Below are 23002 nucleotides of genomic sequence, written 5' to 3'. Positions count from 1 at the left end.
GGTGTCATTGGTTTTCTGCGTACTGCTGTCACAAACTTATAAATTACTGTCACTGCATTATTGTTACTGCTAAAAGGTTTAAAACTGTATTCTTAGTGATTTTCAAAGATATATAGTTTGTCAACATTTTTGAATATTTATAATAGGATATAGTGTTATAAATATATAAAATGAATATGCATTCCTATGGGGGGCGGGGTCATGTAACCAAAAACTAAATAATTTCTATCATCAATTGACCTTAAAATTAAAACTACATTCTGAGAGCTTTCTAGTGATATATAGTTTGTAAAGGTTTTTGGGTTTAGGATAAGGTTTTAGTGTTATAAATATGTATAAACAAATTGGACCCACCTGTGGGCCCATGATATTATGGAAACTGACTCTCACTACATTACAATTTTCCAAAAATTGTGATAAAATACAAAATCTATACTCTTAGAGCTTTCAAAAGAAGGTTTGTCAAGATGTTTAGGTTTAAAATAGGATATTAGTGCTATACATATCTAAAAACATGTGGGCCTGCCTGTGGGCCGTGATCTTTTAGAAAATGACTCACACTATGTCAATCTTTTCCCAAAATGATGCTAACAAATGAAAAATCACTTTTAGTGTTTTCCAATATATAGTTTGTCATGATTAAATAAGAATTCACATGCAAAACACGCAGGCGGGACAGTGACACTTAGCAGGATTATCAATGTTATGTGGCATACTCTTATCATAAATGAATCAATCACTCTCCCTACATAATTTATTTTATAAAACACTAATGAAATCTGTATTCTAAGGCTTACCCCTTTCCAACGTATAGTTTGTAGTGATTTGATACACATTTACATCCAAAATATTGAAGTAAACTCAGGCGTTCTGTATACGGTATGGGTTACAGTAAAGGTTATACATGTATGCATGTAAATTAATTATGTGTTTTGCCTTAAAATGCCCCAAAAAATGCAACACACCAGCAATATTTCATGGATATGAAATCAAGTATTAAAGCAAAATCCATGACTACTTTTCTTTTGAAAGTCAAGTAAATGTTGCGTTATATAGCTGAAATCTATTATTTTTATTCCACCAAAATACCCCCATGAAAAAGTTAATTGTTTGTATATTAATGCTGCAATAATTATAATATTGGTCAGTTAACTTTAAAGAAAAGCCTTTAAGTAAAGAAAGTGTTTTAACATTTACTAATAAATGAAAGACGAATGAAAACGGAGGCAAAATGCTATAGAATCAACAAATGGATTACAGGCTAACATCTCGTTGCATTGTTTTATTGTTGTTGTTTCCGTTATATAGCACACACACGTTTTGTTTTCAAGTTCACATGTCCTTTCACAGTTTCATACATTTATATATTTACAGTTATAAACAAAAAAATATTTACATTCGCAATCCTTAGTGATGTTCGATATACAGTACCAACAAGACCTGAAAAATAACTTAATGCTTTTAGTGTCGTAAAACCTCAAACACCAGTATTGTAATAATACCAGGATTAACACTGTTTCGCACGCGTATGATTGATTGTTCAAGCATATTAAAGGTCACTATAAAACATTAAGACAAAGCATTGGTTATGCTTTTCACCAGCATTAAAAAGTGCTCAGCATCTCTCGAGGTCATTACGAAAAGCACGTCAAACGATCACATTCATCGGCGTTTGCATTGGATCTGTCATAAACAAAGCATTGGTTTCACAGGTCAAAATATCAGTGGTATCACAAAATAGAGTGATGTACGGCGGTCACGAGGGAGATAACAGACACATGACCATTGGCAACAATGGCAGATGCTAGCTATGCTAGCAAAAGCAACTTTGGCATATAAAACATAACAAAACAAAACAGAGAATTCACAACAACAACAAAAAGACAAACTAAACTGGAATACTTCAGTCCAGTTCGAGATAAATAATCAAAACCCATGAGGAAAAACCTATCAGTGCCCTGAAATGACAGCGTAAACCTTTTCCGATCGGACAGTGCATGTTTAAAGTGTAACATATCTTGATCTTGTTTTCTCCTTAGCTGCATGAACCATTGTAAAAAAAATATTTAGATATTTTCAGTATTGAAAAACTACATAGCAACATATGAAATAGCCCTGCTTTCTCTGGAAGCCGGGCTGCGTTGTAAACAATCTGGATTTTAAATACTTTAAACGTATTTAAACTTGTGAAATATATACACAAACGAGTCTTCACAAAACGGTGTCAGTTCCAGTGATTTTCAACACGGAAGGAATTCATCATTTTGCTTGTCAACAGCAACATTCGAAAAAAAAGCGTGCCCACCGTCAGGGGCCTCCAAATGTAATGATTTATGGAAAAAAGCTCAGAAAGGACGTTTTGACAGACGGTGGTCGAACTCTCCGGTGTCCCTCTGAGATAAAGATTATCAGCACCGGTGGACAAAAGTGCTCCTGGAGTGAGGCCAGGAAGTGATGCGTTAAGGGACAACATCCTTATCAGCTGTCAGTCAAAGCCCGCTTGATATCTTCTTTCACCAGCTGAGGAAAGCATCCTCTCCCGGTTCCAGGTCGCCTTCGATTTCCCCGCCGCTGTGCGCGGCCGTGTTTTTCCTCTTTACCTGTCGGCGGGTTCGCTGCGAGGGCGGCAGCAGCAGACAGAAGCCGGCGGAGGTTGAATTCTGGGATGGCGCGGAGACTGATGGACTGGGAACGCTCTGGATGGAGGAGTAGCCGGAGCTCTGGAGATCTGTACAATTGGGACACGATGAACAGGAAGATGAGGACAGGTGGCGTAGCCAGGGTCTGGTGCGGCATGTTGCCTCTTCATTGTTCTTATCTTCACAAAGGCTGTCATCGTCATCACTAGATAGCGCACAACAATGAGGCCGTCTGTCACCGGATTCAATGGGAATCTCCATCTGCACCTCCATGAATGATACTGGGAGGAAACAAAGAGAGGATCAATAATCGAATGACCTTTGTTAACCTTAAATGAGCTTTGACAATAATGCATATATGTAAAACTCACAATCTCCATCCTTCTCTCCTTCACTTTCCCGATCTCCTTCATAACCGGAACAGGAAGTGTCCAAGCTCCAGTCCAGGATGTCTCCCAACAGCGTCTCCTCCTGACTGGACAGCTCAGCGGTGGGCGTGGCCATGAAGCTGCCTCTGTGTGCCTGCATGTCATCTTCTCTTCTCCTATTGGATCCCAAAAATAAGCATGTAGACGTTTACTCTTCCATTCACCGCATATCAACTTTACTTTAAAATGTAAAAAACACCAAAACACATATCTCTTAAAATCCTTCTCTTCATTATTTTTTCTCACCTCTTGCTGTTGCTGGCGGGAGAGGAGAGAAACGTGTGAAAGTCTGTGAGGTGACTGCTAGCGCCGGACACCTCCACCTGCGGCTCCACCTCTGGGACCTCCAACACCTGGCAGAGCTCTTTAAATCCAATCACCTGACACCAAACACAAGCACTGTTCAGTCGCTACATCTCACCTAAGCGAACACGAGCGTAGAGACCCGAGCTGATGATGATACTCACCACATCTTTACTAATCTGCTGGTAAGCGTCATCTTCAAACCTCTGTTGAACACCAGTTAAAGACATGTGCCTGTAGTCTTTGGGTATCTCTTGACCGAAACTAGAAACCAAGAAAACATGTTGATGAGATTATAGGCAAGACCTAAAATCACTGTCTCGCATGGACGTGACAAGCACAGAAAAGGAAAGAGTGGAAAGTAAATTGGAAACTAAATACAGGCATTTCCACAGAGATCTTACTTAAAATTTATAAAAGTTGTGTCAATACATAATTTTTTTGCTTTAATATTTGTTTTGCGCAGTAACCGTTTTATAAAAGCAATAAGGTAACCCGAAGGCTAGCGCTGTATTGTTATAATCACGACTGAAAGGGTTCCAATAGATTCAGTTTTTCCATGGGGTCAACTGACTATCGGTGCCAAAATTATGTATTTTTTATGGTCATCGGTCAATTTTAAAACCAATAAATTAATTTAAGTTTGAAATGTGCTATTTGGCTCTGGAAAAAAATGTCCATCCACCGCCCATTTGAATTGTTGGGAGTCACGAATTCCGCACTAATGTTACGATTATTAATATTATTATTAACAGTTCTCAGACTTAAATAGGTTTACACTGGAAAAAAATTACTTTCTTAGTATTTTTGTCTTGTTTTCAATAAAAATATTTAAAATTTCTTAAATCAAGATGTATTTTCTTCATGAGCAAAATGACCTAGGAAAATAACTCTAGTTTATAGATAAAAAATATAAAAATTTAAGCAAATGTGTTCTTAAAACAAGCAAAATTAGTGTTTACACTGCAAAAAATTATTTAAGATTTTTTTTTTATATTTGTCTTGTTTTCAGTAAAACTTAAAAAAAAATTCTAAAATTACAATGTTTTTTTCTTGTAGCAAAACAACCCAAAAAAATTCTACTTTTTAGACCAAAAATATCCAATTTAAGTGATATTGTGCATAAATCAAGCAAAAAAAATCTTCCAATAGGCAAGCAAAAAAAATCTTGAAAAATTTTCTTGAACACTAAATTCAAGAAATTTTCTTGGGTTGTTTTGTTCATCAAGAAAAAGCATCTTAATTTATTTTTTGATATTTTTACTGAAAACTGACCAAAATACTAAGAATTTTGTTCTTGAAAATAATTTTTGTAAACTTAAGTAAACTTACTCAAGAAAATTGTTCTCAGATTTTTTGTGCATGTTTTAAGCATTAATTTACTTACAGTTTATATTTTTTGTCTAAAACCTAGACTTATTTTCCTAGGTCATTTTGCTTATTTAGAAAATACATCTTATTGAAAACAAGACAAAAATAAAATAAAATAATTTTTTGCAGTGTAAAATTTTGTTTAACCTCCTACACCGCAAAATAAACATGAATGTCTTACTTAGTATTTTTGTCTTATATAAATATCTGAAAATTCTTAAATTGAGATACATTTACTTGTTAAGCAATTTTTATTGAAATAAATGATGAAAATCGAGTTTTTTTTACTTAAAACAAGTCAAATTATCTGCCAGTGCAGTAAGAAAAATCTACTTAAATTAAGTTAGAATTAAGTAGATTTTTCTTACTGCACTGGCAGATAAACCCTCAATTTAAAAACCTCTATCTCAATTTAAGAATTTTCAGATATTTATATTAGAAAACAAGACAAAAATACTAAGTAAAATGTTCATTTTTTTGGAGTGTAAGACCTGAGCTTTGGTTTGTCTTTTTTCAGATTTCTTCCAGCTATTTTTGGGTTAGGAAGAACTAATAAATATTATAACCAAATATTTTTCTTGAACATGAAGCAGTGTAATTCTCCACGTTTGTGTACAACAGGTTTCAGTTACACCAAATTAAGCATCATGGTGCAAAAAAAAATTGTCTTAGGAGGTTAAAGAAAGTTTTGGTCATAGCCCTTGTTATTCTTAATTTTGACATTAATTTTATTTCTACACCAACATATACATCGGTTCATAATAATGGTCATCGTGATGTGTAATAATCCTGAAAAACACATAACATCATGACAACCAACGCCTTTCAGTCGTGACTTATTCACAGTGAAGCACAGCCTCTCGTATCTTATTCCTCACATATACTTTAAAAGTGCTTGAAGTTGTTGTTGTAATAATGCTGAAGCATTAAGAGCTCAGTTAATCAAACTCAAGGGTGATGAAGGAGTCACGATTTGTACACTTGAATACTTTACAGCCTCTATGGAAACATTTACTAGAAAAGGCTATAGAAATACCACTATCATTTCTCCTAGGGTTCATAAGAGGGCTGGGTATCGATTCAGATTTTCCAGATCGATTCAATTTCGATTCACAAGCTGTCAAATCGATTCGATTTCGATTAAATTTTCGATTCCGTTTCTAGGGGCAGTTTTTATACTCGAATCTCGATTCAACTCAATAAATATAGATTAAGTAAGGGATAATGTAGAGGCAGCCGGTAGTTATCGGGAAATAAGCCCCGACAGTGTGATCAGGACCCGACGCGAAGCGGAGGGTCTTGTATCACACTGAAGGGGCTTATTTCCCGATAACTACCGGCTGACTCTACATTATCCCGCTTATTACACGGCTACTTGTCACATAAGAAAAAAAACTGGACATGAATATGAATTTGAAACATTTTATTGGCATATTTGTTTTAAATTAACATTTTTTATCCTTCCGCGAAACTTTGCACAGATGCATAAAATGATCGTAATACCTTATTAAGATCCTCTGCTTCATACTTGTCTGTCTCCATTTTTTCTCTTTTAGCCAGTCTTTGAGAAGTTTTAATGCCCATTCTGTATTTTTTTGTGTGTTGGCTTCGTAGCTGTCATGCTCTATTTTGTCAAGTTCAGTCTCAGTAAGCTCTCTGTGTCTTGTCGTGGTTGTCCAGTGTTTGTCACAAGATGGCGCCAAACAAACAGTAATCTTTATTGGCGCGGAGCGATCTTTCTCGTAAAAGTAGTACAGGCTATGCGTTATTATTTTGGAGCGGTTATTATTCGAAAAGAACGAACCTGCAAATGTCTCAACTGACCAATCAGAATCAAGCATTCCAGAGAGCCGTGTAATAAATACAAATACTCTACTAATAAAAAGAACAGTGAACAGCAGGTTTCAAGTGGGTAATTAAGTATTAAAATCGACGAAGCACCTGAAACCGCCATTTTAACCACTGAATTAATGAATGACAGGCTTGCCTCTCGCTCCTTGGTAACCTCGCGCAAAGCAAAAAATAGGGTGACATCTAGTGAAGAAGACTAGTAATTCGATTAACGTTAATCTTTCGCTCAATGTTTGCAGAAATAAATATGAAAGAAAAAAATCGATTCTGCTCTTTGAGGAAATAAACACAGGTCAGTAGGTGACAGAAGGAGGGAGGACAAAGTAGTTAATCCAAAATCTAATGTTTGACATCCTACATAGGCAGCATTTTTTCCGAAATTGAACACTTTTAAGTGACTAATGTGAAACCATAGGCAGGCAACTACACCACCACACGAATCAGTGTTGAATTAAATCTTTTTAAATAATAATTAATAGGGATGCACCGATACTGGTATCGGCCTCGATACCACATTTTCTAAAGTACTCGTTAAAAGTCCCCCGATACCTGGAATCGATACCACGTCTGAGAAATGTCTATGTTTGAGTGGCGTGTAAGGGGTTAATGCCTTGTGTTGTCCAAAGAGGCAGAGTTTACAACAAACTGGAAAACTACTCCTTTGTTTTTTGTTAAATTATATGACTAAAGCTGTTACCTGTAAATTTAAATCATGTTTTTATTAAGTACTCTGTATCGGTGCATCCCTAATAATTAATTTAATTTCCATCTGCTGTTACTGACCCTGTCACAAGCATTCTGGGATTTATTGATGCATGAAAGATGCTTGGAAATATTTAAGCTGCGTTTCTCAAATTTGAGCAGTAACAAAAGTCTCATGTACACTGCAAAAAATGATTTAAGAAAAAAATTATTAGTATTTTTGTCTTGTTTTCGGTAAAAATATCTTAAATTAAGATGCTTTTTCTTGATGAGCAAAACAACCCAAGAAAATAATTAAAAACATCAGATGTAAGTGATTTTGTGCATAAAACAATCAAAAAAAATCTGCCAATGGGGTAAGCAAAAAATCGTGAAAATTTTTCTTAAACACTAAATTCAAGAAAAATTCAAAACCCATTGGCAGATTTTTTTCTTAGTTTTATGCACAAAATTACTTAAATGTGATATTTTTGGCCTAAAACTTTGACTTATTTTTGGGGGTCTTTTGCTCATCAAGAAAAAGCATCTTAATTTAAGATTTTTTAAGCACTTTGGAAAGGTGGAAATCGGCGCAGTCGTATTTTCCCCACGATTTCAGATTATATGAATCGGCCCTTATTCAGCTTATCAATTAATTATTTCGAGATCCACCAATCAAGAGAGGCTGCAATTTTTTTTTTATCAATTGAGCATATATGCCGTTTTTCATGGGTGCCCGACTATGCTTCTATATTTCATATGATGCATCGCAAATTTTGAAGTAACTTGCGACAACCAGCCCGCTAAATCTCTACCATACACGCTTAAAGGCGGGATGCATGATTTTTTTTTTTATTCGAGCCGAGCACCAAAACACACTTGTAGCCAATCAGTAGTAAGTGGCGTGCCTACTAACCGACATCATTGCCTGGGTTGCATATATGTGTGGTGGGTCTATAAAAAGAAGGTCCAGTTTCTATTGGGGTAGGGGCGTGTTTGTTTAGGTGATTTCAATTGTCAACATTGGCTTTCAGAGATCATGCACCCCGCCTTTAAACTCATCACACCTAACAAGTGCTTGAATAACCAACAACACCACATACCACTTGACGTAGAGGGATAAAGCACAGGAGACAAGATCCTGTTTGGAGAAACCGGTGTTTTCCTCCAGCTGAGCTGGCCACACCGGGACTGTTGAGGTCAAAACAAACACACCGTTTAAATCAGCTTAACACCACACTGCGTAGTAATCAAGTTAGGACGAGTTATGCAGTTTGTCTTTAAACAAGTTATGTGGTCATACCATAGTTGTGCAGTGCTCTGGTGAGCAGCATGATGGCGCAGGCGAGTCGGGCCGGACCGGGAAGAGCGAGACGAGAGCACAACATAGACAGATCACAGATGTAGCTGTAGAGATGAGAAGAGCGCCGCTCTACGGGTAACAGCGAGAGCAACACTGCCCCGTAATCCAGCACTGTCGGAGTCTAAAAATAGCACAAAAAAAGTGTTATACACGTGTACTGTATCATAGTCATTAATCATACAGAGCCTGTGAGGAAAGCATCTGCATTGTAATAGTACATCTGTCTTAACGTTACAAACATAAAAATTAAAGATTGCATACATGTATCCTATTTTAACCGACCTGTATTTTCCCGTCCAGCACAGAGATGACCTCTCCCATCATCCGCACCAAGTCTTCATACTGATAGGTGTTATCTGTAAGCCACACAGCCTCACGGATGGTCAAGATCTCTTTACTGATGTATCTAAAATGACACAAGACACTTAGCCAAAAGACGCATATCAGCGGACGCTCTTTTAGACAATCTGTGTCGTAGCTTACCGAGTGCTGATGACCATGCAGGCGATGCCCAAGAGCTGCAGTTGGGCCTTCGGTACCGAGCGTAGAAACAGATAGCGGTCAACACATCCGACGGTAAGATGAAGAACCTGGCTAGAAAAGTCCTTCATAGTGGCCACCTCAACTAACCAGTCCACTAGAATATACCTAAAAACAGATGGCGGTCAGATATAACCGAAAATGATAGGAACCATGTCAGACATTTGAGACAGAAGAGGTCGTACCTCTTAGTGTTGAGGTCTTTCTCCTCCAGATGTTGTGATCGTGATGGTGCCGTCAGTCCAGAGTTGAAAAACTGGGCCACAAGTTCGGCACAGGCCCGGGGCTCCAGACCCAAAGGGTTTGCCGTACCGCAGGTTTTAGCGAATGTCAGCTGAAACATCAGAATGGATACTGACGTCAGAAAAGTATGGAAAACATATCACTCTTCATTTCAGCGCGCCGGCTCGCTTGATTATTACAAATAACGTCAAGCACTGGCAAAGACAGCCTCCAGATGAGATGACACACATAATGACACAGCAGCACACACATTTTTATTATGAGGCTGTATACATTGTTGATCTTATAATGAGATAAAATGGAGACGGATGATTGGTGGTGATTTTGGTGAGAATACACACATCCCACCTCTGATGTTGTGATAAAAAAACATCACCAAAAGCTTTTTAGGCAAAAATATGTTATGACAAAATAAAACCATTTTCCCCAGTCACCTGAGCATCCCAGCATCCTTTAGCAGCGTAGTCACGGAGTGTCCTTACACATTGAAGATATCTGCCTGGGTCGGCCGTCTGAAAAGAGAAAAATCAACCAGATCAACACCGAACATCAGAAAATAGGAGCGTTGTTATCGTTCACCCTGAAAATCTCTTACCGATGCGTTACGGTTCAGGTCCCACAGCAGATACGAACTGTGAACGTTACCACAGCGTCCTGACTCCTCCAGCATGGCCACAGCCTCGGCGCGCTTCTCCTCATCCTGAAGAAAACAGCACACCTGTTCAACACCTGCTGGTCTATCAGCTTATGCTTCATGTCTGGCCTCTCAAAACCAATCGAGTTACATTTCTTACTTTATAAAAACAGAGTTTCACAAACAAAACACTCACATCAAACAGCTGAAGGACTCGAGCCAGGCAGTGAAGCAACATCCCCTTCCGGCCCTTTAAAAGAGAAGTCAATTTATCATACAACTTTTTTAAATTGAAACAAAGTTAGAGGAGAAATACAAGAGCTCATCCATTTATTTTTAAAAACCATTATATTTTACATAGCATCCCAGCAAACCAGTCCAACCCAAGATGTTAAAGGTACAATATGCATTTTAACCACTAGAGGTCTCTAAACACCAACAACGGCATAGCTTGATGGCGCTGTGAAAAAGCGTAGAACGATGGGAGTTCAATAGAAATCGATTCGACAGGGCTTGTGAAATAAATGTATGCATACGTAGCTGCGCAGATCGTTTGGCAAGGCAACAGTACTGCTTTTAAATCGCTCTCGCAATGTCATAGGCTGATCGGTCTGTGCAGTGTCGGTTTTTTTCTATACCAGCAAAAGCAGAAAAAGTCACTAGCTTGGTCTCCATCGAAACCTTAAGCAAATCTTTTCAAAATTTGCAAAAATAAAAATATATGCAAATTAGGTGCATTTCCATCAAGTTGATTGAGCGAGTGATGGTGGTATTGGTAAACTAGTAACCAACAACAAATAAAACAAGGCACGCTTAGAAAATGAAGACAGGAGTGCGTTTAGTTACGATTTGGCAAGTTAGAAATTCACTAGCAGCGCAGGTTGTAATTGCTGTGCACAGAAGAAGGAATGAAGGATTTTTGATGCAGGCACTAACAGCAAGGGCATTACGACGACAACGTCAGCTGACGACTAGATGATCAGTCACGGAGGTTTAATGTTCGCTAGGTCAGAATTTATTCTGCAAATGCGTTTCCATCATGGATTATTCGCATTTACTATTTTTCGCATAAGTTAAAAACCAAAAAAAAGAACTTTTTTGCGAATTAAGGAATTTCTATTCAGAATTTGGCGTTTCCATCACTTGTTTTTTATGTGTGTTAGAAAACCCAGCTATTGACAAGCGACACTATGAACAGGACCACTGGTTAAAGGATTAGTCAATTTTCTTTAAAAAAAAATGAAAAAAAAAAAACAAAAAGTTACTAACCACTATGACATCCAAAATGTTGATGTCTTTTTTAATGGACCCTAACACTTGACAGTTTTATGCAGTTTAAAATTGCAGTTTCAAATGACTCTAAATGATCCCAAACGAGGCATAAGGGTCTTATCTAGCGAAACACTTGTCATTTTTGGCAAGAAAAATTACAAATATGCACTTTTAAACCACAACTTCTCGTCTGTCTCTGGTCCTGTGACGCGCCAGCGCGACCTCACGAAATACGTCATCACGTCAAGAGGTCACGGATGACGTAGTTTTACGCCCCAGTGTTTACAAGTGTGTAGAAAGAGGACCGTTACGATGTTGTTGTATGTGGAATGATAATAATTAATGTCTTTGTTTCAGTTAATTGTATAAAATGGTCCGCAAATGTGCGTTTCAAATATATGTAACACGGGACCTTTGGACGGCATAACGCAATTACTTGAGTTCGCGCTGGCGTGTCACACTGCCGAAGGAAGACGAGAAGTTGTGGTTTAAAAGTGCATATTTTTTATTTTTCCTGCCAAAAATGACAATCGGCATTAAAACTGTTAAGTGTTGGGGTCCATTAAAGTCCATTAAAATGAGAACAATTCTGGAATGTTTTCCTCAAAAAACATAATTTCTTCTCGACTGAACAAAGAAAGACATTAACATTTTGGATGACGTCATGGTGGTGAGTAAATTATCTGGATTTTTATTTTTAAGAAAATGGACTAATCCTTTAAAATATCAAATTCTCTAAATTTAAACATTTGTGATAATATAATATAAAGTACACCATGTTAGTAGATTTTGTGTTATTTTATTACAAAATCTTATATATTATGGCTTCAATTTCTTCTCTCTCAGCATAATGTTCAGATATAATTATATGTGGCCAATCACAGTCTTCCCTAAAATACATTTCTGTCCCCCTTGTTGCTGTTTGCTTAAGTATCCCGCAGACCTCAACAGAGCGCTTGCCATAAAATGTGTAAACCGATGGCAGATGTGAACTTACCGGGTTGGTGTCACATTCTTCTTTTAGGCGGTCAAACACCACGGCCTTACAGCAGCCCCCCGACACAGACCACGGAGGGCGGATGAAAACCCAGGTAAAGGGATCGGACATTGGAGACCTGAGACTTTCGGCCAGGCTGAAGTAACGTGACGCCATCTTGCCACACAGATCAGCCCGCCCCGCCTCACAGAGTGATGCTACACAGACAACATTACACTTTATAATCTGATCAACACAGTGATCAATCAATCAAAACGATCGTTAATCAAACACGTCATAGAAACAATGGATACTTACGTCCTTCATTGTACAAATACGCAATTCCTAGTTTCACAGCAGCCTCAAAGTTTCCTTTATTAGCAGCTCTAGAGAAAGAAAAGTCACCCAAAATATTAACAATCGCCTTCATTTCCATAACTTTAACATTGTGATTCAGACTGATTCATGAATTAATGATTCACACCAATTTGAATAGTGTGATTCATTCTTACACACTCTTATTTATCTAACATTAACCATGTGTCATCCATGGCCAGAAAACGCAGCACTAATGTAAGTAAAACATGTTTTTCCAGGATTCGTCCCAAATCGTGCCTGCCATATATGTCAAGATGGACTTGTAGAAGCTTTACTGTTCCTGATTTATTACCCATCGTACCTCTCAAAGAGCCAAAGAGTATCAGGGGCTGGCCAGCTCTCCTTGAAGCTCACTCGCGCCCAGACACTTGAGTTACTATCAATAATATCACGAAGATGAGAATGTACCTGCAGAAAAACATCATGATAAACATTAAGTCAAGTCACGGATCCTGAAACAGCTGATATAAAATGTCCTGTACATATGAAGCATTATTAGGCTGTTTTAGAGAAATATGAAGAAGATTGGATGTCACTTACAGCTCTGACAGCGAGCAGATCTTCAGCAGAGAGACACTGAAGAACCGACAGCAGAAGCTCTTCAGGAAGAGACAGAAGAGTCACGGCAGACGGACGCTTTCGAATCCGCTTCCTTACAGGTACAGAAAAACATTTGGCACATCGGCAGTGGAGCACTGGGAAAGAAAGAGAGAAATAAAGGAAAAAGAGAATAAATTTACTATTGAGAAATCACAAAGTAACGTTGCAAATTAAAAATATTTTATTATGCAATGACTGTTTTTTGTAATACATCACAATAACAAATAATATAGTATTAAATAGTTTATAATAAAACAAAAAGTTTATACAAAACATATCTAGTATACTGATAAAGCTCATATTGGTTAACCACTACACAAATAGTACCAATGATATGGATCCACTTTCCTATAGTGATGAGATTGTAATACCATAGTATATTGATAACTTAATACGACCATATTCTTATATCACGGTATTTGTTTGTGCAGTATATTGATTTAAATAACGGTCGGGACACTTTTATACAACGGTAATTATGCATAACTAGTAATATGACACCACTTTTCTACACTACAGCGATTATTTACCAATATACCGTGGTATCCCTTACGAAAATTAACCATGGTTTTATTGTGGTAAAAGTGTAGTAACCATTTTTGGTGTATTGATTACTATCAGCAAAAAATAAATAAATAAATGGTTTTACTACACTAACCATGGTTTAACTATGGTTTTTTTAAAACCATTGTTGTCAAAACTATAGTTATTTTGTGGTTATCATGATTTTACTACAGTATCCATGGTTTTATGGTTAGTTTTCATAAGGGATTACCATCTATAGATGACCGTATTCTTTTGTCATGATTTTTATGTGTTGCACAACTGGTAATAAGACACCAATTTACTATACTATAGTAATTAGATAGTAATACCATGGCATATTGACAAATAAAGATGGCCATATCCTTATATCACATTATTTATGTGGTACACAACTAGTAATATGGCACCGCTTTCCTATACTATAGTGATTTTATGGTCTACCGCAATATATTGATAATTTAAAGAAGGTCGCCTTTTATATTACTACTCGTGTACCACATAAATACAGTTATATAAAAGGCGACCTTCTTTAATTTATCAATATATCGCGGTAGACCATAAAATCACTATAGTATAGGAAAGCGGTGCCATATTACTACTCGTGTACCACATAAATACAGTTATATGACACCACTTTCCTATACTATAGTGATTTGTTTGCAATACCACGGTATATTGATGGATAAGCATTGCCATGTTCTTATGTCACTGTATTAATGTTTTACGCAACAAGTAATACGGCACCGCTTTCCTATACTATAGTGTTTTGTGGTATTACCGCGGTATATTGATAAAGGTGATCGCCTTTCTATATAACGGTATTTATGTGGTACCTGAGTAGTAATATGGCACCACTTTCCTATACTATAGTGATTAGATGTAATACCACGGTATATTGACAAATAAATATGGCTTTGTTATTAGATCACTGTGTTTATGTAGTACACAACTAGCAATATGGAACCACTTTCATATACTATAGTGATTAGATGGTAATACCACAGTATATCGATAAGAGTTGCCACATTCTTATAATCGCGGTATTTCTTCGTTACACAACCTTTAACGTGGCACCACTTTCTATACTATAACGATTTGATGGTAATACTACGGTATATTGATTAAAACCATTTTACAAAGATGTCTACGGTTTTATATAGCTGTCTATATCTATGTGGTACACGGGTAATAATATGGCACCACTTTCCAATACTACAGTGATTAGATGGTAATACCCCACGGTAAATTTACGAATAAAGATGTCCATGTTCTTATATCACAGTATTTATGTGGTACTCCAAGATACTAAAAAAATACTACAGTAAGTTACTAGGTAAAACTAAAACATGGTATGACCACTGTAACGTATTCAAAAACTATGGTAGTTAAGATACTTTACCTCAGGAATAGATCATATATTTGCATATGTTTAAAAGTAAAAACCTTAAATTGAATAATAAATTAAAATAACTAGAGTTAAATAACTATATAGACTTTAATAACATTTTGAATCTGAAATGGCTGTTTTGACACCCAGATCATCATCACCGAGTTTTCCCTCCTGAATGAAGGAGTGAGGTGAGAGATCATAACCGACCTCTGGCTCTGATGACGATATAACTTAAGTTTTTACATTTAAAACAGATTAACTAAACTTATTAATGTACTTATTATTAACAGGGTGCTTATATTTGTGAGTTTAACATGTATTGTAATGATAAACCGCGTAACGAGTCCGTAACAGATTTATGTCTGAGTATCGATAAGCAAGAATATCCAAGAAACTTGAAACGTTTAAGAAGCAGTGGTTAGAATACAAAGACTATATAAACATTAATAAAATACTGATTTAATAGAGAACTTACTTTTAAAACGAACCATGAAGAGATTAAAGTAACTACTTACCGCCCTCTTTCATTTCAGTGGAAGATCAGTAAAGTCTGTTTGAAGCAATGATATTTACAGTTGCTAAACGCAGAGTTATTATTAAGACACGATATCTAATTTAAAAAAATTTGAACTTAGTTAACGTACTAAGTTCCTGTTAACTAATAGTGTTGAACTGTTTAAAACACAACTCTGCTCTGATTCAACCATGCAACTTCCTCTACGCCCCTCCCCAATGTGCTTAACTCCGCCTGCGCGGACAGTTTAAACATCAACTACGACCGTTCATTGGCCTAGAGAAGGATACGCCCATGTGACTCGCTGCTTCGTTCTGATTGGTCTTTACGTAGAACTCGATGCGCTATTGGTTTGTATTTCTAAACAGATAAAAGCCATCGATTCATTGGCTGACCGGATGCTATTTCGAATTACGCGCTTACATTCTAGCACGATAGGATTGGTTAAAGAGATGTCGCGCCGGGATTTCTGGGTAATGAAGTATATTATTAATACTACGTCACGCATATATGTAGTATAACGTAAGAGTTTTAAAATGTTAATAAAAAAAGAGTTTTAAAATGTGTTTAGATGTAACACATTGTAAAACATTTTGTTTTTAATTTTAAAAGTTAATAGTTAATTAAAAGCAGGCATCCAAACAAAACATATACAATGTGTAAACTAAGCATTACATTCACCTAAAGCATAACAGATTTTACTAACCCGTACTAAATTAAGCCAATCACATCTTTAGTAGATTCATCTTAATTAATTTTAACACTTTTAGTGCAATTAATTAAATACTGTAAATAAAAATATCTATGTGGGACATTTGTTGATGACATGCTTAACAGTTAGTAAAAAAAATGTTGAATAAATTCTGTTAATATCCTTTTATGAAAACTACTAAGATATAGTAATGATATATTATACTAAGATTTAATATATTAATTAATAATATATTGTGCAATTTTTTTCAAATCATATCCAGTCTAAAGTGTAAAGTAGTTAATATATATATATACACACACATATACACACATATACATATATACATATATATATATACATATATACATATATATATATATATACATATATATATACATATACATATACATATACATATACATATACATATACATATATATATACATATACATATATATATATATATATATATATATATATATATATATATATATATATATATATATATATATATACATACATTATGCACAGCATTCACTTGTATATTATAAAAAATCACTTTTATTTTGTATGCGATTAATCTAGATCAATCTTTGCCCAGCACTAAAATGAATACACATACATGACATTTTGTTTTGAAATTACTGTATTTATGTAATCAGAAAACCATGGTGTGATATGAGAGAAATAAAAAAGCAAAGCTATGTAGCAAATCAGTTGCCTGGAACAACATTCAATTATACAGTACAGTATATTGCTCATTATATTAACATATTTGTCATCATTTGTCTTGTATGTGGGCAGTAATGTATACATACATGTCACACATTTACTCCTCCATATTTAACCAGCCATCCTCTGCTTTGGATATAATATTCAATGTCATCCACAGAGCATATTAAAGACTTTCATCAATGATAAGAGTCTTGTTTTCAAACCTGACAAAGTGTTGCTGAATGTCTCTCAACAGGCCTGCCACAAGACGATAGGAAAATGTTAAAATAATGTAACAATTATTCATTTGAATTATGCAATATAACACAAAAAGTATAGTGAAATATAATATATATATATACATGTACACAGTTTCTTAATAACAACTATACGGCTTGTGTATATTGCATAATTTAAAAGCTTCAAAATGCTTTCATATAAACTATGGTGATACCAACATGATGCTTTTATATTCTATTGTTTATAATAGCATTTCATCTCTTTAATGCAACATCCTGGTCCTTCCTATCAACATTGCAATGCAAACCCAAATAAGGGCTTGAATGTATATTTAATCAAATCATATAATATTTTCATATAATAATAATCATATCCTTATAATATGAGTATAGATGAAAAGCTAAAAGTGCTTTAATTTAATATTCGAGAAGTAAATCAACACGTAATTGTATAATAATAATAAGAACGATCAATTAGTTGTAATACTATCATCTCCAAAGCAAATATCAAGGTTTCTAACCAGGAGTCTTTTATAAAAAGGTCATTGTTTGTATATAGTTTAATAGCATTTAATTTGGTAAATCAAGGACATCTAGAAACCCAGCTCAGGTACTCATTATTGTCAAATATATGCATATGAAGATTTATCTTTATATATAGAGACAGACGTAAATAATGTTATGGAATCTGATATGATTACAAAACGCTATATTTCACAGTTACTTATATTTGGCAGGTGCATTTAAGGTACTCACACATGACTGTGGTTTTGCCGGCGGCAAGCTCTACTAGCTGGATTACAGAAACTAAATGTACATCAAATGCTTAAAAATTGACTTTCATTTTCAGCTCAGCCGGCTGCGTAAATGACTCTTATTCAGAGCTGAGCAAAAATCCCATTGATTAAAAGGCACAAAAATATCCAATCTACAGTAAATGACCATCTCAAAATTGGAGAGCATGTGCCGGTCGAAGAATGAAAGGGACCAAATGAGGACTGAGTATACCCATCATGGGTTTCCATGACAACCTGACACAATATTATATTTTGAATGCATTTGTAGCAGGTGGTGATAGGGACGTGAGGTGTTATAATCCACTGGCCAAATGGAGGAGGCTTTTAGCGGTCTGGAAAATAGATTTGAGTTGTTTTTCAGGGTTTACTGGCTCACGAGCGCTTCTGTGAAGCTCATTGGAACAATCGTTCAAGTAAATATGTTTTAAAAAGCAATTTTTCACGTTTACTTGTCTCTGCAAGATGTTTATGGCCAAACAGAGCTGAAGGGGCTCGAGTCACCACGTGGTTCACTTATGGCATCACTGTAAGGAACCTTCTAAGCACCTTTATGGTGTACAGGGTATTTTTATTTATAGAAAAACAGTATTTAGTTATTTTACCAAATTACAGACATTTTGGCCAAAATACATGCACTCTTAAAAATAAAGAGTTCTCACCTAGAAGAACTATTTTTGGTTCCTCAGGGAATGATTCAGTCAAAGGTTCTCAGAAGAACCATTTCTCTTTTCCACTACAAAAAGGCTTTGGTGAGACAGAAAGGTTCTTCAGACGTTAAAGGTTCTTTATGGAACCACACAGCCTAAAATGGTTCATCTATGGCATCGCTTAGCACCTTTTTTTCAAAAGTGAATTATGACACAAAATTTCTGTTTCTTCATGAAACACGAGATTGATCGTCCTGGGTTTTTTTTGGCATTCCTGACTATGTGAACCGAATCTGAGGATAATTGAAAAACCCCAAGCAGGCGTTTTTCCAGGAAACTCTCTGTGTTTAATTGGTGTATAAGCGCTGTGGAACATCTGGTAGAGTTCACCCGGCTATCTGATGCAACAGGCGATTTAGCACCTCCACTTACTCTCCTCGAATTTTCCTCACGGGGCTCAATCACCCCGCCCCATGAGAAAGGCTGTGATGGAGCAAAATGAGAAGCATAAAAGCTATACATGGATTTCTAGGACCACGTAATTTCATTTATCTTGAAATATTATATTAAAATGCAGTTTGGTAGCCTCGGCTGTCACTGTTTGTTCGGGGACGCATAAGTAAAATGTTTAAGTGATAAAGCCAAAGAGCCATAGCTGTCAAACAGCACCACTATCAAAAGCCTTTCTTTAAAATATATTTGATCATTATCATTTAAAAGAAATATAATTTGAACTTAACACCTTCAGCTTCCCAGCAAGCAATTTTGTGTTTAAAAGTTTAATAGCTCTACAAACACAGCACAGACGTCTAGGCGAAAATTTGGGCTGTCAGCGATAAGTTAGACAACTAACAAAAATAAATGACGCAAACACCTTGTAATCATGGTTGACTTGCTTACATGATGAAATATTAAACTATCTCAGTTATTTTGGCAAAAACGACAACAAATTCAAGTTTATTTTTGCTAGAAGTGCATGGGTTACTCGAGCCTAAACCTGTACGTATTTTACAAGTTGGCTAATTCATATAAATTCGTACAAAGTAAATTCTACAAAGTGCTAGGCAAAGATTAATCGCGATTAATCGCATACAAAATAAAAGTGATTTTTTACATAATATATGAGTGTGTGCTGTGTGTAATTATAATGTATATATAAATACATACACATTCATGTATGTATTTAAGAAACATTTACATATGTATATATATTTATTTATATTTTTATATATTCTATATTATATATAATTGTAAAAAAAAAACTATATATAAATTAAAAAATCTGAAATTAATATATGCATGTGTTCATGGTTAAATATACATAATAATTACACACAGTACACACATATTGTGACGGATGTCAGCGCCAACGCTCCCGGTACTTCCCATTCACCCGAATATTAACTACATTCCCCATCATGCACTGTGACCCGCTGATTACACACCAGCTGCAGCGTATCAGCGGGTCTATTTAACCTGGGACTCTGCCACCTGAACTTTGCGAAGTCTTGTTTGCCCTAGCAGCATTTCTGAGCGTTTTCCCTGTGTGTACCCGTGTTTGATTTCCTGGTGTTATTTTGGACTGTCTCTTGGTTTATTGATTCTTGCCGCCTGCCCTGAACTTGGACTGGATTACGATTACGACTGCTTTCTGCCTGCCCCGAACCTGGTCTGTTATATGTTTATGATTACTTGGATGTGCCCATTGTTTACTATTGTTTGCTGATTGAAAACATCAATAAAGAGTTGCAAATGGAACCTAACCTGTCAGTCTCGTCACAGAAGACTTCGCCACCACAGGCTCCAGCAACCGTGGCACAGCTTACAGGCGAGCTGTCCACACAAGCAAACATCCTGGCGGCTCATCAACATCAGTTAGTCCGACTGACCTCTCTCACGGAGGAATTAGTTCGCTCTGTGCAGAGCTTAGCTACGTCAGCTAACACCGCCGCTACACCAGTTCCCACGCCTCAGCCAACTCAACCCAGAGCCACGCCCCTGGCTTCAGTTACACCCCGTCTAGCATTCCCTGAAAAGTTTGATGGCACCCCAGATTGATGCAAAGGCTTTCTCATGCAGTGTGAGCTTTTCATCGCCCAGCAACTCAACATTTACACCACGGAGGTTAGTAAAATCTCGTTGATTTGTTCTTTGCTTACTGGGAAAGCATTAGAGTGGGCTACGGCATTATGGGCAGCTGGCAACTTTAACCAATGTACCTTTGATGAGTTTAAGAGCACCATGCGAGCTGTGTTTGAACACCCAGCAGGAGGTCGAGACCCAGGTGAACAACTACTCTCCCTTAGACAGGGGCGCCGCTCAGCGGCCGAATTCGCTCTGACCTTCCGCACACTCGCTGCACAGACCAACTGGGTTGAAGATACATTGAAGACATTGTTTCGTCAAGGTTTAAGTCAAGAATTACAGTCCGAGTTAGCCTGCCGTGACGAAGGGAGGAGTTTTGATGAATTCGTCAAGCTGGCTATACGAGTGGATAATCTAGTACGCAGTCGCAGACCAGTCCGTGTATTTGAGACTTACGCAACTCACTCAGTACCTTCACCTGACACGAGTGAACCCATGCAAGTGGGCAGAGCACGACTCACGGCGGGTGAGAGAGAACGCCGCTTTCGTCAACGTCTATGCCTGTATTGTGGTGAAGCTGGCCATGTCCTGGCCGTCTGTCCCTCACGACCAGCTCAGACACGCTTAGGTCGGGTGAGTGCATCTATTCCACCTACTACATTTGAATGTATGGAAGTTACTGTCTCGTTGTCATGGCAACAAAGTAAATTTAATACCAAAGCATTACTTGACTCCGGGGCTGCGGGAAACTTTATTGATGCGGGATTAGTGAAGTCTCATGGAATCTCAGTAACCCCTTGTGTACCCCCTCTCTCTATCGCAGCGTTAGACGGGAGACCATTGGGCACCGGTCACGTCACGCATATCTCTCAAAGCATCACACTTGTTACCGAACACGACCACACAGAAGAGATTGTCTTCTATGTCATCTCATCTCCTCATAATCCAGTTATTTTGGGCTTTCCCTGGTTGCATCTACACAACCCACTCGTTTCTTGGAAGGAAAAGTGTATTCTGAAGTGGAGTGATGAATGTAGGAAATCCTGTCTGAGTAAGTCACCTGATCTCTCTGTGTGTACATCACAAATTAAACCAGTTCCCAGTTTACCTGATAATGTTCCCCACGAGTATTCAGACCTAGCTATTGCATTCAGCAAGACCAAAGCCACGCAAATACCACCTCATCGAGACAGTGATTGTGCTATCGAATTGTTACCTGATACAGTACCACCTAGGGGGCGCATCTTTCCTCTATCCGAACCTGAACAACAAGCCATGAAGAAATACATCGCAGAGGAGCTTGAGAAGGGCTTCATACGCCATTCTACATCACCAGCATCTGCAGGGTTTTTTCTTCGTGGGCAAGAAAGATGGCAGTCTAAGACCCTGTATTGATTATCGTGGCCTGAATGACATCACGGTGAAGTTTCGCTATCCGTTACCTCTAGTACCCGCTGCTTTGGAGCAACTACGCAGCGCCAAGATCTACAGCAAATTGGACCTCCGTAGTGCTTACAACCTGATTCGTATTCGGGAAGGGGACGAATGGAAAACAGCTTTCTCCACCAGCGATGGTCACTACGAATATTTGGTGATGCCCTTCGGTCTTTGTAACAGTCCATCCGTGTTCCAGTCCTTTATTAATGACGTGCTCCGGGACATGCTTAACCGATTTGTTATTGTTTACATTGATGACATACTCATTTACTCTGATTCTCTAGAACAACACGTGATACATGTCAGAACTGTCCTCCAACGCCTCATTGAACACCAACTCTATGTGAAAGCAGAAAAGTGTGAGTTCCATCAGTCCTCTACGTCCTTCCTGGGGTATATCATAAGTCCAGACGGGGTGGCTATGGATGAGAAGAAGGTGGCGTCAGTGCTACAGTGGCCTAAACCAACTACGGTTAAGGAACTCCAAAGATTTCTGGGATTTGCTAACTTTTACAGAAGATTTATCAAGAATTTCAGTATTGTTGCTGCACCTTTAACTTCACTTGTGCACAAATCTAATCACAAGCTCTCATGGAACCCGGAAGCCGAAGCTGCCTTCAGTAACCTTAAGACTCGCTTTACTTCAGCCCCTATACTGCA

The 23002-nt window shown here is 37.1% G+C and overlaps 1 protein-coding gene across 1 annotated transcript; it reads right to left on the bottom strand.

The window, feature by feature from the left end:
• Nucleotides 1-1273: 1273 nt before the first annotated feature.
• ccnf (cyclin F) lies at nt 1274-16029 on the bottom strand. Its single transcript, XM_065253135.2, has 17 exons — nt 15731-16029; nt 13220-13374; nt 12981-13087; nt 12620-12687; nt 12323-12519; nt 10250-10303; nt 10015-10119; nt 9854-9931; nt 9362-9510; nt 9120-9284; nt 8919-9042; nt 8577-8757; nt 8377-8464; nt 3535-3634; nt 3314-3447; nt 3011-3183; nt 1274-2920 (listed from the first exon to the last, which is right to left on the bottom strand). The coding sequence occupies exons 1-17, from the start codon at nt 15741-15743 to the stop codon at nt 2514-2516; spliced, it is 2298 nt and encodes a 765-aa protein (XP_065109207.1). The 5' UTR covers nt 15744-16029; the 3' UTR covers nt 1274-2513.
• Between the last annotated feature and the right edge of the window lie 6973 nt (nt 16030-23002).

The sequence above is a fragment of the Paramisgurnus dabryanus genome, chromosome 3 (assembly GCF_030506205.2).
Source record: "Paramisgurnus dabryanus chromosome 3, PD_genome_1.1, whole genome shotgun sequence".
Lineage (NCBI taxonomy): Eukaryota > Metazoa > Chordata > Actinopteri > Cypriniformes > Cobitidae > Paramisgurnus > Paramisgurnus dabryanus.
Note: the sequence above shows the minus strand (reverse complement) of the source record. Positions and strands in the feature narration are given on the sequence as shown.

What these genes read in the sequence shown, in the direction of transcription:
- ccnf (XM_065253135.2), bottom strand. An exon ending in GTATTTGTACAATGAAGGAC is followed by an intron (nt 12,520 to 12,619) that starts GTAAGTATCCAT and finishes TTGTCTGTGTAG; the next exon opens with CATCACTCTGTGAGGCGGGG. An exon ending in AAGAATGTGACACCAACCCG is followed by an intron (nt 10,304 to 12,322) that starts GTAAGTTCACAT and finishes TCTCTTTTAAAG; the next exon opens with GGCCGGAAGGGGATGTTGCT.